General features: G+C 41.5%; 1 protein-coding gene across 3 annotated transcripts; it reads right to left on the reverse strand.

The window, feature by feature from the left end:
• Nucleotides 1-2,569: 2,569 nt before the first annotated feature.
• On the reverse strand, nt 2,570-16,531 carry DSCC1 (DNA replication and sister chromatid cohesion 1). Of its 3 annotated transcripts, none has more exons than XM_074145358.1 (9): nt 16,340-16,509; nt 14,131-14,299; nt 11,701-11,835; nt 9,101-9,191; nt 7,662-7,800; nt 6,643-6,695; nt 5,391-5,548; nt 4,674-4,822; nt 2,570-3,872 (listed from the first exon to the last, which is right to left on the reverse strand). In XM_074145358.1, the coding sequence occupies exons 1-9, from the start codon at nt 16,507-16,509 to the stop codon at nt 3,764-3,766; spliced, it is 1,173 nt and encodes a 390-aa protein (XP_074001459.1). In that variant the 3' UTR covers nt 2,570-3,763. The 3 variants fall into 3 exon arrangements, with proteins under 3 accessions (XP_074001459.1, XP_074001461.1, XP_074001460.1); XM_074145360.1 differs by lacking the exon at nt 16,340-16,509 and adding an exon at nt 16,125-16,288; XM_074145359.1 differs by having other exon boundaries at nt 2,571-3,872; nt 5,391-5,545; nt 16,340-16,531.
• Nucleotides 16,532-27,780: the final 11,249 nt, after the last annotated feature.

A 27,780-nucleotide genomic window follows, 5' to 3' on the forward strand; every position in this document is an offset into this window, starting at 1 on the left:
CCTGAATAGCAGCACTAAACACACACTGCTGACCGTCAGACTGGCATCAACATCATCCTCGCTCGATGGGTCCTTCGAGTTTTCCCTGTGTCGGGTTGTGTTTGATCACTCATCTCCCCTCTGTGACTCCCAACAGTCAGGCATCTTCGGCTCGAATAAGCGCCATAGTCATAACAAACAACATCCAGTCTTTCTACATAACCCTTTACGAGTGCAGCACACAACACCCCTCTCCACTGGGGGTACGATACCAGTTCCGAGGCGCTGCCTGCTCCCTTTCCGCAGAAGCTGTGTAAATCAACCGGCTCAACGGGCAGCGCAGGCGGGAGCTACCGACTCGGGAAGGCGGCAGCCGGGCGGGCCCGGCCGAGAGGTCCTCGCTCCAGGGACAGCCGGCTCGGGCAGCACCCTCGGCTGACAGGCGGGAGAGGCGGTGCCGGGGGGCGAGTGAGCCGCGACGGGGAGCGCAGGCGGCGCAGCAGAGTCCCTCCACGGCCCGGGCCTTACGGTCGCTGCGGAGGCGGGCGCTGCTCGGATCTCCCGCGGCTGGTTCTCCTCCGGGGCAGTCGGCTGGAGCCGGCCGGCATGGAGGGCAGGGGCGGCCCACCGGCACGGCGCGGACTTCCCCTCAGCAACGCGCCCGTCGGGCGCCGCCAACGCTCTCCCCCTCAGCAGCCGCCGCCATTTTGCTAGCGACCTCTGACCCCGGGCAGTTGAAAGGTCACAGATCTTTTAACGGAGCTTTCTTTCTTTAAGGCTGGAAATTCTTTTGGTTTTTGTTTTTGATTTTTTTTTTTCCAGAACGGTGATTTACCGATGTCAGAGGCAGTTATAGGCAATAAAAAAAAAAAAGAAAAGAAACACCGCCCCCCAATATTCCAAAGGCTGTACACGGGGCCAGGTCACGGACTCGTGCGCATGCGCCCTCCGGCGGCCAGCGCAGGCGCGAGGGGACTCAGGCCGGCGGGAAGCGGGGATGCGGCCTGGCGGGGCTGGGGGCGCCGCTCGCCGGGGCGGCGGAACAGGCGCTCGGTTCTCGGTCACAGCCTGGGTTCGACGCTAAGCGCAGCGGTGCCCTCGGCTGCCCTCCTCCCGGTTGGTGGCGCTCCCGGCGGACAGAGGATCGCCAGCCCGGGGGAGGTCGCGGCCCTCACCTCACAGGCCGCCGCCGTAATGGCGGCTGTACCGCTGCTAAACCCAGCGAGGGCCGCCCGCCACCTCTGCGGCTGTGCCCACCACCGGCGGCTCACGCACCCCTGAGCCTCCTGCTGTCTGCACTGGCCCTCGCAAGGCTCCTGTGGCTGACAAAACAGTTAAATCCACCCGGACTTACTCGGGTCGGGCTCCGGAGAACAGCCAACACAGGCTCACAGGTGAATACTTAGGAATCAAAAAGGGATTTCAGACAATAACAAGGCTGCTGGACACGTAGCACAGAGTCACAAAATGAGCATGGGTCCAATGACCTCTTCCCTCCCACCCTGAGGGTGCTGGGCAGTGTCAATAGTTACAGTGTCGGGAGGACACAATAGCAAGTTTCTTCATAACCTAGATTTCATAGAATCATAAATCACCCAGTTCCAACCCCCCTGCCACCGGCAGGGACACCTGGACACCTCCCACTAGACCAGGTTGCTCAAAGCCCCATATAGCCTGGCCTTGAACACCTCCAGGGATGGGGCATCCACAGCTTCTCTGGGCAGCCTGTTCCAGTGCCTCACCACCCTCACAGGAAAGAATCTCTTCCTAATATCTAAATCTACCGTCTCCCAGTTTGAAGCCATCAGCCCTTGTCCTATGATTACATGCCCTTGTAAAAAGTCCCTTCCTGCCTTTCCTGCAGGCCCCCTTTAAGTACTTTAAAGGCAGCAATGACATTTCCCTGGATCCTTCTCCAGGCTGAACAACCCCAGCTATCTCAGCCTGTCCTCACAGAAGAGGTGCTCCAGCCCTCTGGATCATCAGTTTGTTCTATTATAAGCAAGTTTTGATTCATCTATTTTATGTTAGAATAAATGCTTACATCAAAAAAAAAAAAAACAAACTAGTAAGAGTTAGACCTTTCGGCATCAGCAGTTCTTGAAATTTAGAAAGCATCATCTCATTTTCAATGTATAACAAAACTAACTAGAAGCACTGTGAAAATATAGAATGATTACACATGCAAAAATAATTTAGATAAACCTGATCCATTACCTAGGCATTATGATACAGCCCTACTCATTGTTTCACAAACAAAACCCAGTGCAAATGTACCCTGTGGTATCACAGACTACAAGACTAGTAAGTGTCTTGTGTATTTCAACCAAGAAACCTACCATGCAACGGAAGTTCTTTCCAAGGCTTCCACATTCCTATTACCGCTGATGTGTCTGAAAAGGAACCTTCTGCTGTTATTAAAAGGACTGCAGCTGTTGAGACCAGGCCATGAACAAGGCAATTCCTCCCGGCAGGGCCGTTACACGCCAGCTGAGTCTGCACAACTGGGTCAGACCCCACACTTGTACAGCTCGGAGCTGTGGAGCGCAGGGAACTGATCTCGTATCAATGGGCAAAAATACGCAGAGCTCAGGAAGTCATTTTTATTCAGCTTTTTACCTGTAACAAAATTCCAAGGATGCACACATCCATCTTACGAGTTACATTCGATCCGTAGTTTCTCTCCTCACCCTACACTCGGCACACTACCAATTCCGAAGTTTTTCATATCTTACATCTCAGTTTGATGCAGCAAATGCTCTTTGTATAAAAAAAACACCCTACAATTGTTAAGTTTAAAAAAAAATTCTGAAAAATGTCTAATATTAACCTCTGGTTCACCGACTAATGCAAACAATTGTTTTTAATGATTACACAATTTCAATTTCAGGCATTCCACTTATGACGATATTATAAATATATCCTGTTTCACGCAGAACAATATTCCACCTAAGTTCTCAAGGCACAATGTCTATGTGCAGTTATTTGCTATGAAAACAGTTTTTAAAAAATAATCACGTTACAAAGTTTTGTAAGTTCTCTTTAAAAAGCAAAGGCAGTCTTCTGTAAAACATTAATTCTACCACAGCTACATTCTAAAGGCACTTTATAGGAAGTTCATAACATAATGTTCAACTATTCTCTCCTATCTTTACATTTGATTGCAGTTTTGTTTTTTGTAATATTTAAGAGGCAATTCTGCCAAGTGTTACAAGTGTCAAGAGCTCATGCCAATGTTACGCACAGAAATGACCATAAAAAGAACCATCTTCCAAAATTAAGACTAGTGTCATATTAGTCCGGAATAACTTGTTCATGAGCCTGTCAAAGTCTGCACCGTTCAAAATGGCAACACTGCAACAAAATCTTCAAGAATGCTCACTAATAGGCAAAAGACTAAGCATTCCGTTTTGCTGTTGAAATAAATTCAATTGATTTAATTATTATCAAGGAGGTTTTAATTTTTAATGTCAGACTTCAGTTTATGGACAGACAGCTAAAGTGTATTCAAGAAGTAGCTTGCCTCCTGGCCTAACTGCAGACACAAAGGAAAAAGAAGGGGGGCAAAGGGAGGGTGGGCTGCTGATGCTGTAGTTTCCTAGAAGAGGCAGATGCCCTCACATTCTATTTACCTGAGCTGAAAACAAAACTCATGCAAGAAGCTTAGCTCCTGAAATTCAAGAACACTATCATACCAGTTGAGAAGTCCTTTCCCCAGAAGGCAACAAGAAGCAACATTCACTGTTACTCCATTCAGTATCCTCAGTTCTTAAAACAGTATTTGTTATGAGATGGGTCTTCTAGAATTATAAACTTTAACACCATTCTGCATTGAGGAGCGAGCATATTTTGTCAAAAGAGCACCAACCGTCTGCTTCTCTGCACACAGGTCTCTACAGAGGGAAGAAAGCAGATGACATGGGCGTTACAGATATTCCCATACACAATGAATCCGTAAAATACTTGTAAATATAGCAATAAAATGGATTAAGGTATTGGGAGAAAAAAAAACAACCAACAAAAAACTACTGTAACTGTCACATAATGCTTTAAATTACCTAAAGTTTAGGACTTGGCTTGACATTTAAGTAACAGGAAAATCTACATTATTTACTTCAGAAACAAGGATTTGGGGTTGGGGGTAGGGGGGAGTTAGTTGGTTTTTATTATTACTGTTCCCTAAAGGGTCTCAAATCTAGCAAAATGGTTAGCTTTGAAATACTTAATTATATTACAGTAAATTTAGAGGCACTCATAAAGGTTTGATGCAGCTACTTCTGGGTTACCATCTGTATCTGCTCAGATGTACCCCAGCTGGGCTTCCAGATAGCACGTAAGCGTGTGTGTTAACCACCAAAAGACCAAAAGATGCAGTATAGGAAGCACTATTGCTCTATAGTTCTTGTGTTGTAAATAGACTTACTATAAATGTCAGGAGGTTCATCCTTTGAGCTAAGTCTGCCTCAATCAAATAAAACACAGTTATCGCCCATTTAAATTTAGGAGGATCAGCTTTTTACACAAGTTTAAATCCAATGAATCCAGCTACAGTTCCCAGGGGTGGGGATTCTATTCATATAGCTCATATTCACTTAAAATGGAAGGAGGCAATCATAGCTGGTAAGAAGTCAGCTATGCAAAAAGGGAAGAATATAACACTAATTATATTTTAATAAAAAGAAATATATCCTTACTGTATATAAGGGGTAATATCCACTTCTGTCCACTTTTCCCGAATGCTGAATAAGCTATTGAATCTTTCCTGATTGTCTTCAGGTAAGTCTTCTACTTTTAGCAGAAAGATGGTCTCTGGCCTTGAGGTTTTATCCACAAGAGCCAAGCCCTGTAGATCAGCATCAGAGAGAAAGTGTTAAATAGAGGCAAAACAATTAAACTTCCTCCTTTCTGGCAATAACCCATACAAGTTGCCCTTCGCACCTCCAAAGCCACCTAAAACTGCACTACCAGAGGCAAAGTGAAAAAGTATCATAAAGTTGCTCTTTTACAGGCAGTTTTTATCATCTCCTTTATGACAAGGAGGGAAGGGGAAATCCAATAAGTCCCAACAACTATGTCTCCTTTGAGCAGAAGGATTTCCATGGCGCTTGCTACTCTACTGGCTGTCACTACAGCCTGCTCAACAACAGCTTCAGCTTCTGTTCTAGTCACATTTACAAGTATTAACTGTACAGCTGCAAATTTTCTTCAGTGAACCATGCCAGACTTACAGAAACTAGAATTGGCATGATTCCAGACTACTGATGCTCATAAAGGATGTCATAAGCTGTACTTTAACTCAAAAGCTGACAGAAATAACACAGTCAATCCCCATTAATCGATGAAATCTACATATGACACAAATCAGTTAACAGCCTACCCCCGGAAGAATCCATGCCTGTTGATGTTTTTACCTTAAGCTGATCAAGCCTTGCTGTCATCCCTTCAGGGACACTTTGTTGCCAGACTTCTTGGAACTCCAATAGATTGAATTTAACTGCATTTTGCAAAAGCATTTGTGCTATAGCTCTGCATATTTTATCTTCATGCATTTCAAAGTAAACCTCCCCTGCTGAGAAATAAAAAAAAAACAGTGTATCTTAGGTTCTTGCTTTTTGATAAAAGAACAGAGAACAGCCTCTTATTTCCATTCTGTTCTTCAGTCTTCTATGAACCAAGTATTCTGTTTTTTCTTTTCCTCAATGAGTAACCCGACTCGGTATTACTTTGGATAAATGATGGTATCTTCTCATTCTCAAAAACAAATTAAGCAGCATATTATATGTGTGTGCAGCACTGTCCAAGCTCCAGTATTCATTCATATCAAGAAATTTATTTCCCCCCATCTTTTCCCATTTCACAGTAACACTGTTTCTCCTACAGCTTTCATTCCTATTTCTGAATGGTTTGTATTAAAGTGTTTGCTGTCTGCGGCTGAACAATCAAACAAAACCTTCTCTTCTTTAATCACCCTTGCAATACGAAATGATGAAGGGAATAACAAGAATTTATTTTCTTTCACGCTGACTTGACTAAAATTCTCTGAACGATGCCAAGCATAAACACTTCCTTCCACTTTTTCAGTTATCTGGACTTCCTGCAATTCAAACTTGTGCCTTGTGCAACCTGCCTAAATATTCTAAGTAGTATTGTATGGACTTCAGTCTAACAGTGCGACTTCAGTCTAATAATAGGACTATTGTATTAGTCAATACAATCAATGGATATTGTGACACAGTTCAAGGGACCAAAGGCAGACATCTACTTCAGGCAAGCTGAATTCAGGGAGATCTAGATGCCACTGACTATGCACAATAGCACAATTAATTGCTTAAACACGTGCTATCCAAGACCTTCCAAGACATTCCATCTAAATTTTAAAAGCGATCTGTCTTCAGTCACAAAATTATGGCTTGTAGACATCTAATAAATCACTTCAGGTACCTCTGACAGTTCCCGATTCTCCCGTCTTACACAGTTTAATAGTCCTTTTTCCTATGAAACTTTCTCTAACAATTTTACTGATTTTTAGCTCACTGCTCCCTCCTTTTACTGGCATTGCAGCAAATTCATTTGTTTGTGCCATCCTCACAAAAATCGGCATTTACTCATGAATAACTGTTTCCTTTATGCAAAATGAAAACATGCATGCTTCCCCAAGCTTACCATCATCAATGTATCTCCTTCCATAGCTTAAAAGAATATGTTCTATCATCTCTCTGAGAAGAAAAAAATCAGAAATCAGGTTTCAAAATTGTGGATTAGGACATTACAGAAACAGTTACCAAGAAGATGAAGTAACAGGTAAAGTAAAAAAATCAAGGAGAGTGGAGGATGGGACGCATCTTCATGGCTGAAATGAACTAATTGATAAAAACTTAGAAGTAAGTTAAACGAGGAGAAAAAAAGAACAAAAGAACAGATGGATATCCCCAAAAGTTTCTTCCACTTTCTATTTATAACTAGCAATGACTAAAAGGTGTAAGGAGAATAAGAAGAGACTCTCGCAATGTCACTTTTTTCCAATGAGAAGTGATGCAAGTCACAAACCTGGCAGTTAATTATCCCTTACGGAACAGCAGGTACTCTTCTAGACCCCTGGCATAAATTTATAGCCTAACTGCAGACATTAATACTAAAACAAGATTTCTTTTGAGCCAAAAGCCAAATAAATGGAAAACGCCACATATTGTAAACTGAAGACCTTATCTGAACAATAACCTTAAATTGTTTCACAACTCCAAATGGCAATACAATGAACTCAGCTTTTGAGATCTGAATTAAGTATTATATCAGAAAATAGATCACGATCTCAGACATTACACAAAAGGCAAACTAAACATTTTTGGCTATTTATAGCTTCAGAACAAGTATTTCAAGGTGGTCAGCAAGTTATAGCTTAAGTACATGCTACTTCCTTCATTTACAATTCAGCAGCAATGTTTATACTATTGAATCAATGGAAATGTTACCAATAGACACTAAAATCAGTTTACTAACCTGTCTCTCTAAAGCACTAATGCTCTTGTGTATTGTAGAGCCAAAGAACATATAACATTAACAACACAGTAACTTGAATCTAGAGTTGTAAGACTATAATTCTAATAAATAATTAATAATGATTGCAATTGGTAATACTTAATAATGACTGCAGACAATTTTCAGCACTAAAAGTAATTGCTTACGTGGGCTCTAAAGATCCAAGTTCCTCAAGGCAGGTACGTAAAGGAACCTTACTTAAAGACCAGGACTCCGAATCTATAAGTTGAGTCACGTGATTCAAGAGCTTCATCTCATAATCAAATTCTAAAATTCGCCAGCATCCTGCCAAACAGAAAACCACAAGACAGTGGAAAACATTAACACCTTAATGCTATTCCCCTGAAGATACATTACAGGAGTCTGGACATTGTCACACCTTTACAAAGTACAGCAACAGCATTCTGTCCTTCTCAGGATTAAAATTGAGAAAAAGAACAGAACAGTAAGAGCAAATGTAAAGGAGAAATAAATAAAATTATCTCAATTATTCAGAACTGCTTATGTAGATTAACTGCCACAGATACAAAAACACTACAAATCCCATCTCAAGATGAATCAGATCTGGAAAAACTAGTAATTAATTCAGGCACAGAACTGCATGAACAGAACTGACTGCACTGTCCCTGCAAAGTGGCAGTTCACATCCAGCCAAGTCTGCAGAATTCCAGATCTGGTACAATGGTGCTGCACAGCCGTTAACAAGGAAAGTCATCAGTGAGCTCCTCACCTACCTAATGGGACAGTATAGAGAAGACAGAGCAGAAGTCTTCCCAGTGGTGCTCAGTGATGGGACAGGAGGCAACCAGCACAATTTGCAACACGGGAAGTGCCAGCTGGTTATTAGGAGAATTTTTTCCCCTTGCAGATAGTCAAACACTGGAACAGCCTGGACAAGAGGCTGTGCAATCCCCATCCTTGGAAATGCTCAGAACTCAACCAACTGAGGCTCTGAGCTGCCAGCACCAAGTTCTAAACCAGGGCTTTGGATCCGATAACCACCATAACTCAGTTCTGCCCTATATTACTCTATGACTCTAGGACTGCTGCCACCTGGTGTCCAGGTAAGAGTTTGGGCTTGGCCAAGTAAAGGATGAGTAGGACCTGTCCCAAGGTGAGGCACTTGCTCCAGCCTTGCCTCACACAGTAGGAAGACTTCTGAGATAAACCCAGTCTGGGAGGAAGAAAGGACTATGAAAGGGCTGAGGTTACCTAAGGATCACCTGGTTTTGCCTCTAGAACTGTAGAATGCAGCACCCACTCATCCATGAAGATGGCAACCGGCCAAAAAATACTCATGCTATGGGTAGGATATTCTGATGCCAGTGTTTGGAGAAGCAAAGAAGGAATTAACCTGGAAAGAGCCAGACTGGTTAATGCCTGCTGTTTTATCTTTTTGATCAGCTTCACAGCAGCAAAGGATATAGAAAATATGGAAACAGATCTTAGTACTCTGAAGTAACTTGCATCTTGAAAGACAAGGATGTGGAACAGGCCTTAGAAAAAGGAGACACAAATACTTCGGGGGGGAAAAAAAGCAGGGTTATTTCCCTATTAGGCAATAATATTCTTTAGAGATGAATACCTTCAATTTTGCAGGCATTTATAACCTGCAATTGATGCAGTATTTCTTCTTCACTTGCTTGAATCAGACTTAACAAATCTTCTGTTGTATACTGCAGCAAGGGAGAAAAAGAAGGAAATAAAACAGGTTATCCTTACTCCTCCTTTGCTTCAGCAAGCATGCTAAATGCATTATAAGACATAATGAAAGACAGACTTAGAAAATTGATTTTTTTTCCCTAGACTCTGAATTTGCTAAGGTTTACCACACTCTCTGAAACCTTTCCTGTAACTTACAACATTTTCTCAAAGAGTTATTCAATATAAAAAGCAGTCTAACTACAGGGAAGTCTTTGTGCCATGCATAAATAATATACCTGTATTCCCAGGCTGTCAAACTAGCACAAGTAGGCATCATAAGTACAGTATCACAGCAAGAATGAAAAGTGAATATATTCTGTCTTTCCTAAATCACGTATTTTAATCTGTGACATTCAAAGAAAAGGCAAAACAAGAATCACTCATGGACAGAAGTCAGAACTCCAGCGTAGTACCTCCAGTGACGGCAAGCCTCCTCCAGCATAACCTCAACAGTTATGTTTTGGTGCCTGCTAACCAATTAGCAGACGCATAGCACAGACCCAACCACAGTACATACAGCTCCCTGCAGAACAGGTACTTGGGTGATGGGAGGGTGCTGTGGCTACTGTGGTAAAGATTTAGGAGACATGGGAGGAACAGAAGGTATCATGAGGAGTGAAGTGAAGGAACACCAGACTTAAATCCATAGGAAGCAGGGCTTCATCAATTCCTTTGTTCACCTTATAGCCTTTTTAATGAACTCTAATAATAGAGTTTTGCTGATTATACTGTAAGAATATTTCCTTTCAGAAAAGAAAAAAAAATTGGATTAAGTCCCTATTAGACTATGGGAACACAAATGGAACAGACCAACACTAATTTTGGAACATCCATATGTTAAAAAAGCATTTAATAAATACAGAAAAGTCTCCTCTTCCTGCTATGCCGTTCCTATTAGCCAGTATGCTGAAACATCATCAGGCTAAGCAGCACCGAACTTACATCAGTATTTCAGCACATGATGACCATATTATACAGTACTGCTAGCAATTTAAAGCAAATATATCCCCAGATTAGTACACAAGTGTGTTTGCAAATTAGATACTGCCATTCAGATAAGACCCTGGACAGGAGCCTTTGACTTTTGTTCCCTCTGAGGCCTGGTTAGCACTCCAACAGCTCTTTTAAGAAATGACTGCTCTCAGCTATGATGCTTTTATCAGCTACATCACCCTTGCAAACAAAGTGAAATGGATTGACTTGCATCATATCCTTATCTGGAAATTGCTGCTATGGACAAGAAATATATTAAATACATTAACTCAGATGCATTCAATCATTTTAATATGCCTTGCCATCTCACTATAAAATCCAGGATTTTAATTTGGTGCATCCTAAGCAAGCTGTGTACTAGCCTATTTCTAAGTTTTTCTGTAGTTTGTTAAATCACGTCACTATGCATCAAACTTCCTTACAGTAACTCCTTACAGTGCTATAGTTCTTATGGTATATAAGCCATGGGACATTTACAGTAAGCCACCAAAACACAGTAGTTTGTTTACAAACAGATTAAAGATGGCTTACTTGTTGCCAGCACCCAATAAATATTAAGTGTAAGCAAACAACACAGCAAAAATTTTGACTACATACGTATTGCTTGGGATTCCAGTGAGAATTAGGCTCATAGGAAAAAGAGCTTTTCCATAGAGTGCTTTCAGCTCAAAGTTCTACCAGTAGCATAGCTAAGATTCATCTACATTTATCAGATACATCTACTAGTTCTCCAAAACAAGTGCAGAAGATCAGTCTTCAAACTAGGCACTAATGTTTGTGGAGACATTGACATCTTTTTATAAAATTCATTTAATATTATCAGTAAATACTATTGCATATGACATCTTTTTGCGTTGCTAGCCTTTGTCAATACTTGGAATTTCTAGACAATTTAAGCCCTTTTCCCTCTGCCATCCCTTATCTTGCTGCTATGTCCTTCTATACCTAGACCAGAATAGGTAGGAAAAATGAAAGGGGAAAAAGCCAATGCTGGGGGAAAGATTCTGAAACTTATCAGAAATTAGAGTGTTAATCATCCAGAGAGGGGCAGCATTTTCCTCGAAGGGAGAAAAGTAACATCTGTGTTTCTACATGCAAGCACACACAGATGGTTTGTTAGTAAAAGCTTCAGCAAAGCCTCAGCGTAAAATACTTTAGAGCAACTGTTTCTGTTTTTTGAAGTCAAAAGGAAAACCCACCTAACAAAACTCCAGGATTTTTATAAGCCTTTTAGCTGAGATCATATGCTGCACAGTCTAAATCTATTAGTAATTAGATCCTCTTTTTACTAAAAAAAGGTCGCTTACACACGCTACTTGGTGGAAGTGCTAATAATTACTAACTTGTTTAGAATAGTAAGCTTAAAAACTTAACTCAAAGCAGCACTGTGGAACATGGGAGCAAAGGTATTTTTCTAGTTAAGAATGTATATTCACTTTAATTTGCCCATTATCAATTACAAGAAAATAATTTACTTAGCTGACTGACCTTTGAAAATGTCAAAGTCTGATCTTTGTGACCATCCGGCCCTTCATATGGATCTTCCATTAAAAGCTTTCTCAGTTTCTTCAGTTTAGGTCGGCATCTCCTTAGTTCCCAGTAGTTATTGGAGAAGCCAGCAATCTACAAGCAAAAACAGTGACTCTTAAAACATTTTAATCTGTTTGGATTCAAAGCTTAACAAAAATTATCAACAAAAAGTATTAATCTAGTCACTGACAACAAGAATGTATTAGTAATTACCTTAAAGATGAAGCAATCATTGTAATATTTTTCAATTAAAAAATTTACTGGAGGGAATGAAGAATAAAAATCCACTGTTGGTTGATAAAAATATGCTCATAGTGCATATGTCAAAGGGAACAACTCATCTCTATATGCAAATGATAGAATAGCAACATGGGATGTGTTCCTGCACAATTCTCATCAACATTTCTTTTTCTCTTAACAGTAAGTTATATTTCTGCCATAAAACCCCTCCTGTATTATCCTGTTTCTATCATCTTCCCCACTTCTTCCCATGCTTGGGATCTACCTCAAGGTCTTTTTACACCTTAATGAATCATCGTATCACTAAGCTCAAATGAAACAGACATTAACGAGACACCAAGCTACACTTGCACACAACTAACAAGACATTTCTGTTCCTTACTCTGATTCAATTCACAAATCTAAAGCGTGAAACAGGAAGCTTAGGCGTAATTGATTCAACAATGCTAACCTACTAAAACTTTACCTTCAGAGTAATCCTGAGGTTTTTCATGGGGTACAGCTCAGACTTCCTAGAAGATTCTTTGAAGAGGACAGTGTATCACAGACCTTTCAGCATTGCTTCTACTGTTTACCAAACCAACAGAAGTGGGTACAGAATGGCAGAGGCAGAACAGGCTCCAGGTTTGTGACTCCTGACCCAACCACTAGCCCCTTGTAGAAGAAGTCTTATCCAAATTCTAATAAAGCTCTCAGTTTTTAATCTAACTATTCTGTGGCTTGCTTAGCAAAAAATTCAGGTAAATACTAATTTCCTGATAAACTTTTAAGCTTTTTTTTCCCCTCCATATCAAACAGCATTTATGCAACTGTTGGATTTTTTTTTCCTGCCAAGTTCTTTTCTGACCAATTTGGTAACGAACAAGAAGGTACTCTACATAGAAAAAAAGATAAGTAATTCTAATTTATAAACCACAGCTCTTAACTGGAGCTGGTCTGTGTGAGGTGAATAAAATGGCAGATGCTCTGGCTACGAGTATTACTCTTGCAAGTGGTACAAAGAGCAGCACCAAGACTGCAGAAGAAAGGCAGTTAAGTTAAAATAAAAAAAAAAGAAAAAGAAAAAAAATGCCTGAGTAAACGTAGTATCTTATACTATGTTTCACAATTTGCAGTGTCAATACACCACATAATGTTTTTGAAAACATTAAGAAAGCTCTTAAAAATAAAACTCTACAAATAATTCCTCAGCAAAATCGCATTTATGTTATGTTGACGTGTGTGACTTCAGAGGACTAGTGAGATCATTAAACATAGCCAAAAAGAATATGGAATAATATTACTTTCTCATTAATCTCTTTAGTTTGAATTAACTTTATCTATTAGCTGAACTGCTGACTTCACAGAAGAAATTATGTTGGTTTGATTATGTTCATCTAAGTACAAGCCCGATTATTCCTCAATGATGTCATTATATCCATTACAGCAAATACTGACTTAAAAATAACATTTGCCTAACTATTTTTAGTAAAATTTTATTAACTATGCTTCAGAAGAGTAGAGAATTTTAGAGTAGAACACTCTAAAATCATTCACTCCAACAAATCTTTCAAGATGCTAGTTGAATAAATCACTTTGGAATACATTCCTGTATTTAAAAAAAAATATATATTCAGGCATGACATGGTATAATCTACCTTTTGGCTAAAGCACTCCTAAGAATCAATTTGCAAACAGCTTATTTTAAAAATAGTTACTAACACTGACAAATTAGATTTTCTTTGAAAGCTTTTAATATCTACCACAAGTAATTACTATCCACTGAAAATAAACTGAAGTTTTAACTTCTTAGAAACAATAATTATCATACATTATGGATAAAGTTCAGTCGCCTAAAGAAGGGCCCTAGAGCCATTTTGGATACCCTAAGGTATAACATGCCCCCTGTGTATAAAGCGTATTTATAAAGGCATCCTTCTGGGGCTGTTCAATATACAAAGAACCTACAGGAGACTCACGTCCTTCTGGAGTGGCAGCTCAAAGCTAGACCAATACCACAAGGCATCTAAAATGGCATTAGTAGCCTATGTTTAGGCAACTGAATCCCAGCCGGGTTTCACGTAAGCATCTTGGATAAAATACAAGAAATTATAGAGAATAGGAAAGTAGAGAATTAAGGCAAACAAACAAAAACCCAGAGAGACATACCTGTGAATGAATAATATCACAAGATGCTTGATCTGCATTCAGCTGTTCTGGAGTTTTGCAACCAGGAATAAACAGCAACATATTTGAGGTATCTGCTATTTTCATGTCGTAGGTTTTATCTTTGCTGCACAACACTGCTTGTTCATCCTTTTCACCACGGATTACCAGGCTGAAAAAAAAATTGCACAAAAGATGTATTTTTATCTCTTTTTCAGGATGAACACCTATTAAATTTTTATGATATATTTTCACATTTATACACTGGTTAAGAAGTTATAAACGGCAGTTTTATTTGGTAGCAGCAGTCACAGTATACCAAAATAAAAAGACGTAATTGTAACTTAATCTAAAATATATATCTATTAATCTAAATATATGCTTTTCCTCTCCTTTTTCAGTTTTCCCACTCTGAAAGACAAATATTCAAGGGGTTTATGCAGATCACATTCAAACCTCCTCACCTGCCTTTTCACACAAAAAGCCCTAAAATATTGATCAGGCGATGCTTAAAGCCTGAACTAGTTCACTAATCTTAGAAATTAGATTACAACTAGAATTGTTCTTTAACAACATGTTTTAATTTGGTCAGCCCTGAAGTGGTTAGGCAGTTGGACTAGATGATCAGTGTAGGTCCCTTCCAACTGAAATAGTGTATTCTACTTTTAACAAAGACTGAAACTGGCCCATTGTGAAATGAGAAAGCAAACAGAAACTGTGTCTGTTGTGCAGCATCCTTCAGATAATTCCCGCTCAAAAACATACACATTTTCTTGCAAGTACTTACAAGCAGGAAAGAAAAACACCTTTTAGAACATTTCAGTACAATGAATTAATGCAAAACCCCCTTTTGAGCTCACATACTTGATTAAGTACACATTCTTAGTGAGGACATGATAACACCAACAGGGGAACTTTCAGCTCCTCCCAGGCTACACTAAATTAAGTGCTCAGATTAAATTTAATCAAACTGCTCATCTTGCTTCCAAAAGCTTGCATGCATCAACAAAGTTCAGCTGTGCCCCAAGTGGTCTTCAGCATGACTCAGGCCTCTAACCAATGACACTATCAATATTGCACTGAGTATGGACAGGCTTAGTAACATACATCTCTTGAGGACGATTTTCTTTAGAGGGTGTTCTAATGCACAATTTTAAACATTTTTATTATGTCACTGGCATTGCAGCAAATAAATAAGTTTTAAAACAGTATCAAAAACTTATCCAGAATCTGCTCTTGGATCAGTTAGATGTCCCACCAAATGCCTATGGCTAATACTGTACGTCCTTCACTGTCCTGTCTGTCTAACTTGTAGGGACCCTGCCATCCACCCGACCTCAAGAATTCCAGTAGAAACATCTGAAAATCTGTAGGATTTTTTTAAAGACATAACGTCCTTCCCTAACCCCAAATTTTTAGCCATCTATCTTCCCATGCCTGGCAAGAAGCTCTCCTCAGTTTTGATCTCCTCAGAAGCAATTATTCTATATTAAAAAAGAAAAAAAAAGAAAGAAAAGTGAGCAATACAACAGCCTACAGAAGTGGGAAACTCTAAGTTGATACTCTGATTAAATACTCTATCGGATTGAATAGTCTTGAGAGCAGGATCCAAAGCTGCATTCTGGCCTCATCACTGACTCACGCTGTAGGGATACATAAACCATCCCCACATCCTGTCTTTTTTTTTTAATACATACAATTATTTTGCTGAAATAATCTAAACGTGTTACAAATACCCAGCACAAAGTGCTGGTTATGGTTTCTTCGTCCAGCTTCCTACAGCTGTTACTAGTTTTCCAATTTAACTCGGCCAGGTTTCAGGGACAATAGGAAGCAGAAAAGAAGAATAAAAATCTGGGGGAAAAAAAAAAACAACCAAAAAACAACAAACCCAACACGTTTAAGAGCCCTGTCAGTTACTTAACGCTAAAGATTGGACAGGGGGCGGCCCCTGGAAGCGCGGCCCTGACCCATCTCCACCCGACCACCCCACGCACGGGAAAAACTCCAGGCTCTCGCCCCGGGGGGGGCCTGTCCCGGTCCCTCAAGCCTTCCTCGGGTCTCCGTGGTGGCCACTAGGCTCCAAACTGCAACGAGGCGTCGGGGGTTGCCGCCGCGGGCCGGGCCGCGGCCGCGGCCCCCTGAGGCGCGGCGCGGCCCGGCCCGCGGCGACAACCCCCGGTCTGCAGGGGGCGCCCAAGCCCGCCCGTACCTCCGTCCCGCCTCCAGCTCGGCGCAGAGGCCCGGCTCCAGCTGCAGGAGGTAGCATTCACCGGAGCCGGCCTGCGGCCCGAAGCTGAGGCAATGCACGGGCGGCAGCAGCTCCGCCGGATTGAGCTTGGCCGTCTGCAGCGTCGCGTCCACCTCTCCCCGGCTCCGCATGGCGCCCGCCGCTGCCTCCCAGCCGCTCAGAAAGCCCGCGGCGGCAAGGGGCGGGACGGCGAGGGAGGCGGGCGCCGGCTGGGTTGATTCTCTGGTTGACTGCGATGAGCCCGGCCGTGGCTGAAGGGGCGGGCGGCAGCAACACCGGGGTGACACTGAGGGGAATCGCTTTGCTCAGTGGCGGTCGGTTCCCGTCTGGCGAAGCTCGGCCCAGCCCAGACGGTCTGATGCGGGACAAACCTCCCGGTCCCACCTCGAATACTGTGTCCAGTTTTGAGCCCCTCACTACAGGAAAGACATTGAGGTGCTGGAGCGTGACCAGAGAAGGGCAATGAAGCTGGTGAAGGTTCTAGAGCACAAGTGTTATGAGGAGAGGCTGAGGGAACTGGGGTTGCTCAGCCTGCAGAAAAGGAGGCTGAGGGGAGGAGACCTTATCGCTCTCTACTACATGAAAGGAGGTTGTAGCGAGGTGGGGGTTCGTCTGTTCTCCCAAGGAATTGAATTAATAAGTCTAGGTATGGCTTGAAGGTTTGCTTACCTAAGTATGAGTTGGCAAATATAGCTTGGCTGACTACAAACAGGGGCTTACCCCCTTGCAGAGCTACGATAAAGGCATGTATGTATGTGGGCAGCAGTTGTGAGGCCAGCACAATGTTATCATCTCTGACAAATGGGGGGCTCCAAGAGGGAGGTAGCATATGGTAATGAATTATTGGAAACTAATGAATATGTTAATTAGTCCTTGCATGAATATGTATGTGTGGTGTGCATATATGTTGTTAAACTGACTCTGTCTGGTACGCACATTTGGAGGAGTGATCCCCTGTGCGTCCAGCACTGCAATAAAGGATACCTGCTTAATAGTCATCCTGACTATTGAGTCCTGATTTCGTCTTTCACGGCATCAGAACAAGTGATAGGACAAGAGGAAACAGCCTCAAGTTGTGCCTGGGGAGGTTTAGATTGGATATTTGGAAAAATTTCTTCACCGAGAGCATTATCAAACATTGGAACAGGCTGCCCAGGGAAGTGATGGAATCGCCATCCCTGGAGGTATTTAAAAGATGTGTAGACGTGGTGCTGAGGGACATGGTTTAGTGGTGGACTTGTCAGTGTTAGATTGATGGTTGGACTCGATGATGTGAAAGGTCCCTTCCAACTTGGACAATTTTATGATTCTATGATTTCTTGCCAGGCTGCGCTAGAGCCAGGCTGGACTGCAATAAAATCCCTCTATATGCCAATAAAAATGCCATAAAAATCCACAAAATGCCCTAAATAAAATATATCTATAAAATATAACTAAACCAGGCCCAATATGAGAGTCCCTGCCCAGCTCTGAGGCAGCACCCTATAGGTATTTCCTTGACACCAGGAGGCCAACTGCCCGTACCACCATTACAGGGCCTGGCTGTGGGTGGGAAGGCACTGGCGTCACCCACCCCTGCTTCTTTTGTCACAACAGCTGTGGCGACAGCCTGACTGAGGGCGAGTATCTGCCACCTCTTGTCACCACATGATGCCTTAGGAAAGGGATTGCGCAGCCCCCGCGGCAGGGTTCATCTCATCTCATGGCTCAGGGCTCGCCTGGGTGTCACACTGTGGCCTGAGCTGTGCTCTCTCTGCTTGAGGAAGCTGTGAGGAAGTGCTTGAGCTAAAGCCATGACAGAGATGAGTAAAAACCACAGGCAAGCATGATTATTGCAGTGGAAATAGTCCATAGCTCAGAGATTCAGAAGTAAGTCTATTGACATTCTTAAACCATAAGAACAAACAAAAGCTGAGGCTCAGAAGACCACTCTCTGCACAGAGCAGCATGGGATGCTTCTTCCCCGCCTCATTCAGGATAGCCAGCTCCTCAAACACACAGAGTTCTTGCTGTGGATCATATTAACACTTGGCCTAGTAGCATGTTAGTCATAGCTGTCTGCTGTGTGCGTTAGTTAACAAATAATGACTTTGTGCTCCTAATTTGTGTATATCCTCTTGCAGAGTCCCTCTGTGCTTGGTATAAGCCTGCACCAAATGACCCAGACAAGGAGGTTGTACCACATTCATGTTGGAACCAGAAGCAGGAGCTGGTGGGATGGAGCTGGCTTGGCTCAGTACCCACCCAGCAGAGAGCAACTGCTGTTACATGGGACTAAAAGTCAAGCATCTTCTGCCTTCAGAAGGTCCTTTGCCAGAGCGGTGCCAGTGAGGCAATTGCCCTTGGAGAAAACTAACTGAGGTAATGAGGCAGTTACCTCTATTACATGTGCAGTGTGTTTTTCAAAGACTCAGCCATCTATCATATTCCATGTTTTATTTCAGTTATTGGAAGGTGGAAATACAGTCATTGTGTACACAGGAAACCTGAGACACTCCGACTTTGGCTAGTGTCTACTGCTGTGTTGAACTGATATATATACAGCCTTATTTGAGACTGATACATTTTGCTTTAATGTAAATCTGTTCCTGCACACCTCTAAAGTAAACCAGAAAATCACTGTTTTACCAAGTAAATGCTCACACAGTCACTGTTTAAATAGCAGCTTAATTGTGCTGGTTTTAATTTATAATTTGTCCAATTTTCAAATCACCTTGCGTACCTGCTTCTACTCCTTTCTCCTTTTCATTCTGTGGAATAAAAAAAGAGATTCTGATATAGCCAAAGAACTGAATCCAACGCATGAACTCATGGAGTTCGTATCTTATGTAACAAAAACCCAATGGGAAGAAAATCACAGAATGTGTTTGAGGAGTTGGCACTGATCTGTGGTCAGGAACATTTGTACTAGTTATTTATTTTTCCAACCAGTTTTGTTTATCTTAGTAGTTCTGGTTGTAGATGCTTGCTTTCTTGTTTCCTAAGGAGCTAAAACGTTTATGCTTCTGCTGGCTGCCATCTTTCTTCGCGTGTCCCTCACTTGCCACTCTGGAAGTTGCTGTTCAAGTTCAGACAAATTCAGCAGGTAAAGTTCTTAAGAAGTTTTGTGGAAATCAGTGGCTGGACAATATATTGGAGCCCCTACTTAGGGGAAAACAGCTCTGATCCATTCTGAGAGGCAGCAGCCAAGTGGCCTATCAACAAAATCACGGACATAAATCTGTAGGAAACATATCTCATTTCTCAGGAAACAACTTGCATTATGCTTCTGTTTTCTGTGAGAATGCTCTAGAGCAGTGACCTAACTGACAGAAACTGGTTTGTGGAGGAACTCAGGAAGTTAGTTTCTTGAAATACAGGTGAATCATGTAATGAATTTGGATTGCAGAGAAAATGAGGAGATGCTGAAATCAATGTCACTGTCAATTTATAAGGAAATGCATGCTATGGTAAAGGAGCTTGCTGGGATCCTAAAATTATTTTATAATGATGCTGTGGGATTATTTATTTGGTCTGGAGTTGCTGTATCATAAAAGAGTACTGGTTTCACTTTGAGCTGGTATGATGGGCTGCAACTGTCAGGGTTCAGGAGCATGTAGCATCCTGGTACAAGCAGAGGTGAAAGTCTCCTTTAGCAGAGTGGAAGACAGACTTGAGGAAGCAATTAATTCAGCCATCCCAACTTAACTGATCACCAACTGAAGTCGGTCCCCCCCAAGTGCACGTGAGGCTTTAAGTGACTGCTGTGAGTGTACAGCTGAGAGGTACACCTCCTGGAACAGGTCTCAGTGTAAGGGAGAAGTAGACTGAACCACTAAATAGCCTGTATCCTCAGCTGGGCTGGGGAGGGAAGGCGGGAATGAAGTCAAGTCTCAAGCAAGATTAGCTTTGGTGTAGTTTTTCAATTGACTAATGTTAATGGAAATTAGTGTAAACAGAATCTGGTTGAGTGAAGTTAGCAAAACAGAAAATGGATTGTTGAGGATTATTAGATTCTTGCCTTTGAAGTTTGTGGCCCTGTGTAATGTTTCCCAGGACTCAAACATCAAGGATCTGAACAGCAAAATAAATGAAGGGCAGCTGTGACAAATCAAAGAAAGGAAGTTCAAATAACTCCAAATCTCCACAAAGACATAAAACAATGAACTGCAAGATAACATAACATAAGTTACAGCAGTGCACATGACCGGTGTCAGGCTCTAGCCATCAGGCAGCACATTAGGAGGATGACTTCCCAGGTGTGATTTCAGTTTGAATGCTTGGGAGCTCTACAGTAAAATGCAGTGACAAAACTGGGCTACATGAAATGGGGTGTTTAAATGTCAAAGAAAGATGTAGGCAGTAGAAACTTTTGAATGTCCTTCAAAGCACAACCTAGTTAGCTGTGTAAATGAAAAGGTAATAAAGCCAGCACTGGAAAAACTGGTACAGCACCAAAATCAAATACCCTAGCATGTTACCAGCCTGGTGAAAATTACACAATTCACAGTTACAGTTCTTGGAGTTTATTCCACAAGAGAGGCTCAGTTTGATTAAAGCCTCACGAAACTTAGTTCAAGGATTTATTTTTTCAACTGAAATGCCATCTGTAGTATTTAAAATTAGCATATATGTTATATTTTCACCCATTAAATGATATTTTTTCATTGTCTATAAATACCTGTCAGTGGATGTGCCCCTTGTGTCTCAACACAGACCACGTGGCCGTGGCAGCTGGACCCAAAGGTGTGAATGGAGTTAGAGCACAAGAGCTCTGAATGTCATTTCGGCACATCACACTCCTGTGAGACACTGGGAGAATAATTGTCTACCATGAATGTGCTACATTTCCTTCCTACGAAAACAAGAGAAAAAACATCAAAACAACAACCCCAAACAAAAACCAGAAAACATAACTGTGCATTGTATAAATCCATGGTGCACACATAGTTTGAATAATGATTTTCTAGTCTGTCTCAAATGTAAGAACTGGGGAATACCGCTGAAATGGACAGAAAGTTATTGATAACAGGAGAGAAGACATTTCTGTGCAACACATTGTGGAACATGTGACGTGGTATAAGTCAAAATGAGTGCGATCCACAGAAGAGTTAGACAAATTCGTAAAGGTTATATGTGCTTGTTTCTGTTAATCACAATGTTCAGGTTTTAGTCATAAGTCAGGACCCTAAATGAACTCAGATCCTCTAAATCACCAGAGCACACTCTCTTCTGCTCACCATTGGAGTTGATTATTGAGTTAGACATATTTTTATTTTTTTTGAAGTTTCTTCTTTTTAATGAACAGCTAAAATAGCAAAGCGGTGACTTGCATATTCTATGTTCCAGGCATTGGTTTATTTGTATTATCATGTCCCAGTTAAACTATCATACCTGATGATGTCAGCCAGCAAAGCACCACAAAGCAGAAGATAATGAGTCCACGACTCAAACAGGGAAAATTTCAGCCAATTAGTAGAATAAGTAGATAGCTCATTGCTACCTCAGATAAGTGTTGTCTTGTCATTCTTAATAAGCCAACCGGGAGATGCAAAATAGTTACATTCAAATTAGGAGAAGATAAACAGTTGTAACCAAACTTAAATATTTGTGCAAACTCTACAATAGCTTGGAGTGCTTAGTGACATAAAATTCGTTCTGTGCTGGAAACAGTGGAGAAGAAACACTTGAGCACAAAACTGGAGATCACATGCCAAAATAGCGGGGGCACAAACATCATCAACACAGTTAGGAAATGACTTCAAGAATTTCACAGCTGTGACAAACAAGAACCCAGATGCCCAATGCTTATGAGACAACCAGCGCTTAGCCTATTTTGTTATTTCATCATTTCTCTGCAAGGACAGCATATGTGATTGCAAACAAAGCTGGAGGATCAGTCATGCCATACTGATGTCGTTCAAGATAAGGTGGAGGAAAACCTGAATGGGCTGGTGCCCAGCTTATATTCATAGCTTCTCCCAGTCTCGGCCAGTCAGCCAGGACATTCTGAGCTACAGAGTAAGTGTAAATGCTGGTGCGCTGGGTGGGAAGGTGCTATGATTTCTTTTAACCTTGGCATGAAGGAGCAGGACATTTTTTTCAAGAATATGTTAATTATAGGGACTTTTTAGATTTAGAGAATATGACAGGCATTCATGTCATTTAATGCATGAGTGCACCATGAAAATCTTTTGCTCCATTTCCATTTTCTGGATAGATCTCCAGAGTGCTTCTACCACAGCAAAAATTGTAATTCAGACTCAGCTGATGTTGCTAGCTGGCAAAATTAACAGCGGTACTTTACTATGGGTCCTAAAATTTAATCTGCTGCTGGATTTATTTGAAACAGTGTTATCAGTAGTACCTAGAAGATAAATGTCTATAGATAAATGGAATTAAATGTAATTTTAAAAAAATACTGTGTAGAGTGTTTGTGGCTAATTTCAAGGCTCAGTCTGGAGACCTTATTAATAGTGACATACTATACACCAGTATGTGTCATCTGGCAAGTTATATCATAACGTCTCATTTCTTGATTAACTAATATCTATATAGTAATAACCTCAGAAAGTTTTTTTGCAGTTAATCTATTATTATTTTTTGATGCATTGCTAGGGCTAAGCATTACAAGTATATCCCAGAAAACTCCATACCTATAATATCTGTATGAATCTAAAATAAATAAGTAGATTAATTAATTAATGTGAAAACCATAGCCATGTTATGCAAAATATAAAAAAAACCAACCACAACAGAAAGATGCGTAAAAAATTCTATTTGTGAAAAGAATACAATGGAGGAATAGAGGAGTGCAGGAAAATGACAAAAATAGCAGGATGAAAACTCAAATGAGGACCATGAAGAAGCTAATAGAGAAAAAGCTCATGTAACAAAAGGAGCAGAAGCCTTACACAGGGAAAAATTCAAACAACAATACAAATGAGCACATCATAAGAATTCTGTTCAAAACACTAATGTTGGCATGATATATGAACTGCAGAACAAATATCTGACTGTTAAATTATAGTTGTTTCTCTTGTTTTTGCTTGTAGGGTCTTCTAGTCTCACCCTCGTTCATGTTGAATAATGAGATCCCAGGCTGGACCCATCCAAGAATTACCAGTTGGCTCAAATTTGTCATTCTCAACTTTCCTCCTGGCACTGAAATGTTAGATGAGCAGGCTGTCCCCTTCCCATCCCGCTCCCCGATATACCTAGGAGTCCTTCTAATGCCACGTCCTTCTTTGTCTCAAACCGTCTGCCTGCCATGAAAGTGGATAAAACTCAGGAGACATCTCTGCAAGAAACACTTTGTTCTGAAGATTTCCATCAACCCCCCTCATCAGGTATTACCAGGGCCTATGCCTAAAGCATGAATGTTCCTGTATCAATTTTTGATGTTTTTTTCTGTATAGATCCTAGCCATCTGTAGGTTTTTTTCTCCTGCTGCTGAATGCTGGAGCTTGTCACGAAGCCAAATATTTTTCCATTGTGATCACTGTGTCAAGGAGCAGCTGGAATTTTTTTCTTACAACTCTGAGTAATGATTAGTTGTGAGTATATCACAAGGGATAGCAGTGTCTTGAGATGCTGAACAATTTGACATCATGTGGTAAGCTATAACCAGGACAATAGAAGTAACTTTCCGTTCATTGGATGTTTTGACCTCTCAGATCTCCAGTTACTCTTGACTCAGAAAATAAATTCATTGCTCATACAGTTAGCAGAGATCCTTGTCCTCTCATCTTCTCCTCTCTAGGTGTTGGAGACTGGGACGTGAGCTCTGGCATGGACCTTTCCTAACAGAATTGCCTTTCCCCAGGAAATTGTTGGGTAAGTGGTGATGAGGCTGCTCCCATCATGGACTGCTTCAGAAGAGAAGCTGTGTGAGGCCTGAGGGGACATACTGCCCTTCAAGCACTCTTTGGAGACCTAAATGAGTTTTCCCCCCAGATTTAACAATTTGAATGAGAGAAACATCAAAAGCAATTAAGAGAGAGAAATCTTTAATTAAAAATTCAGTGCAAGTTGCATTCCTGGGGGAGTGGGCACTGGGATCTGCCTGCCAAATTGGGTGACAGGAAAAGGACAGGTGTAGCCGATCCTATTCCATGGTGGGGATGTTCAGTAAGTGGGTCTCCTGAGATACTGCCAGGCCAGTTTTCTATACTGACATCTTTAAGAGTGACAATTTGGAGGGCTCCTCTCCAGAGAGAGGAGTCAATGCAGATGGAGCATGTTGGTTGCTGTGGAGACAGGCAGCATCCCCCTGTGAAGACAGTGTAATACAGAGGGGGAAAGCTCTGAGGGACATCACAAAGACAATTTATATCTTCCACCTCCTACTTCAGCCTGGCTGTGTTGCTGCTGTCTTCCTTCCAGCTTCTCTTCCCTTCCTAATTGTCTCCCCCTCTTTTCTTCAGCTCAAGTCTCCCTTCTTTCCTCATTCCTTTTCTATTCACAGCTCTTTCATCTACCTTTTTAGCCTCATTTCACCCCTCTTCCCTGGGTGAACGCATCTTGGTGAAGTTCTCTTCCCAGACACAACTACAGACTGATTTTGAATGCTTTTTTTTTTTTTTTCTGCTGAGAAATTGAGAGTAGGACAGTGTTCCCACTACAGTTCAGCCTTTATCAATATTGTTACCAGTTTCTGTATTTCAAGAAACCCTTTCTTCTGAGAAAACCTTGCTATTCTTCTTCATCCCAGTTTTGTCTGTTGGTGCCTACTTCCACCAGATCCTTTGGTACTCAGTTTCCCTGGCACAGAGCCGCAGCAAAGCTCTTTCTCCATAAAGAATTCTAGTTCTCTGTAGCACCAAAAATACCTTCTCTTTGGTTCAATAAAGGGACTGGTCATACCCGATCATTTTGATGTATCTCAGCACAATATGCTGATTTATTTTAGAAGCATGTTCTACTGAGTTTTTCTCATTGTTTCAGCACTCTAAGAGATCTGTAAATATTTTGAGAACCCAGGAGGTCCCAGACAAACACTTCCTTGCAAAGCTCTTTCATAAAAGAAAATATTGACATATCTAATATTTCACTGGCTTTGATTTTTCGTTTTTACTAGATTGGATGGTTATTTTGTTGTTCATTGTGGAGGGAAATTAATGATGGAGTCAAGTCTGTGTTTGTAATCCTGTGCAAAAGTTGTATTGTCTAAAGATTATTCCCTTATAAAATTACCATTAGCTTCTTTTAACAGTCCTTTTCTTTTGTTGAGCATCAGTTCACAGCGATTTTCTAACAGGCATTTTCACACTTAAATTCTTGAAAGAACCACAGGGTGGCAGAGTGATTAAACACATATCTGCTGGAAACGGTTTATTTCACAGATGTAAACAGACCGCAGTTGGGCGAGCCAGGGTAGCTGCTGGTGGTGATTATTCCAGTGGAGCTGAGTGGTGCCATCAGTTTGTAGTGTTTCTGACGTCTTGCAACAATGGTGGCATTGCAATGTCAGTCAGGGTAGCAGCTTCGCTGGCAGGGGTTCCTCAGCCACGGGATGTCTCTGTGTGCGGTGCAGCCTCACCTAACGACAGGATGTGATGCGGTTTAGGATGGAGACAACGCTGAAACCTCTGCTTTATAGAGTACTGTTTGACAAAGACAGGTTTTCTTTATTACAAGCCTCATCAATCATAGGGGAGTATGATTCTGTATCTCATGGCAGCAGCTGTTTGGCATCCTGTCAAGCTGTTTGTGTCTGTTCCTGCCACCAGAACCACATATCCACAGCTAGGTGCGCACTGTGTGCTTGCACCCCCCACCCACCCCAAACCCTGGCTGTGCTGCTCGCTCCAGGGCACAGAGGAGCCAAATCGCCTGAGGCAGAGTGTGCTCCTTCACGGGCAGCGTGGAAAGAGCAACAGCCAGCAGAAACTTGGGCTGAGAAGCAGCAACAGATAGAAAAGGACTAGTAAGGAACAGTGTCTTAGCCTGAGTCTCAGCTCTTAGGTGTTGTCTTCCAAGGGAGAAAAAAAAAGAAGGCTCCTGAGTGGTGAGGGCTGGTTACAGCACAGAGTCAAACTGTCAGTTCAAGCCACAGCGGTTTCAGCAAACCTTTTTGATCCAGCAACCAGACATCAGGGCGCATTAACACAGACAGAGCTGGGGTCCAGCTTGAGAAGCTGGATTTTACCACTTGGCTAGTAGGTGTTGTCTTCACACTTGAGATGTGGTTGAGAAAGCAGTTCCTTTCAGCTCTTAGTCACACTTCCCAGCCCATGCACTAAACTGGATATTACAAAAGCCCTGGACTACAACCTGGGCTAAACATATGATGTAGACATAGCTGAAGCTGAATGAGTTCATAATTGCTATCAGTTAAGTGCAGTATAAAATAAAGAGAAAAAAAAAAAGAATTACTGGAAATATGTGAGATCTTGAAAGATTAATGTTTCTGCCAGTTTTAAAGGTGCTTTTTGACAGGTATATTTTTTTGTGATGCTCAAAATTAGAAATTATTACAAAACTACTGAATATATGAAATAAAAGAAAATAGAAAATATTCCAGGTATAATAGATAAATAGAGGGACTTATAGAGTATATAGGACAAATGGCATCACTGGCATTGGGTAGTGCAAAATGCTGGTTTAGCAGACCATACTGTCAACTTGAGTTATTGGGTCTGCTGGTCTGATGTCAATTTCTGATCTTTTTTCTCATTGAAGCTGTTTGTTTCCATAAAATATTTATCTGTTCACAGGAGCAAGCACTAAAACATGTACCCGTCTCCTGGCCATGCTTTAGCCATCAGTCTGCACAAGAACCTCACTGTCTCTGGCCCAGTGAGTGTTTGAACATTTGACACAAAATGGAAAAGCTGAGTAAGGACAGGGTTAGAAAGCCCCTTTCAGATTGTCTCTGCCTATCTCAGGATCAAAATGCCTTTTTTTCTGCACTTCAGCTCACTATTATAACGATCACCAAGTCAGTGTCGCATGAAATGTAAGAATCTAAGCAGATACGTGTCTCACTGTAGACTGAAATGTTGGACACATTGTGAAAAATTCCTCCTGTTATCTCACTATGGTGGCTTTTGCAGGAACTTGGATGTTAGAATAGAAAAAGAGAAGTTTAAAACGTACCATTTTTTTTTTGCTGAAAACTTACTAACTTTTCCTGTGGTTTATCACAAGACTAAAATTAGCTTGGCCAGATGCATTCAGTCCTTTGAATCACACAAGCGCTGATTCTTCTGTCTAGCAGACAACTTAAGTTGTTCGAACTTCAAGCAGCAAATGAGCAGCAATGAATGTAATCTATGCACTGCCAAGAATGGGAAACACTATTGTACGTAGCCTGAAATGAGGAGGGGAGACTGGACAATACCTGGTAGTTCCTCTGGTTCCCCTTGCCAGGCCCCTAGTGCTAAGGAAGTGAAGCAGTTGAAACACAAAGACCAGGGAGC

Source organism: Numenius arquata, chromosome 3, assembly GCF_964106895.1.
Source record: "Numenius arquata chromosome 3, bNumArq3.hap1.1, whole genome shotgun sequence".
Classification (NCBI taxonomy): Eukaryota; Metazoa; Chordata; class Aves; order Charadriiformes; family Scolopacidae; genus Numenius; species Numenius arquata.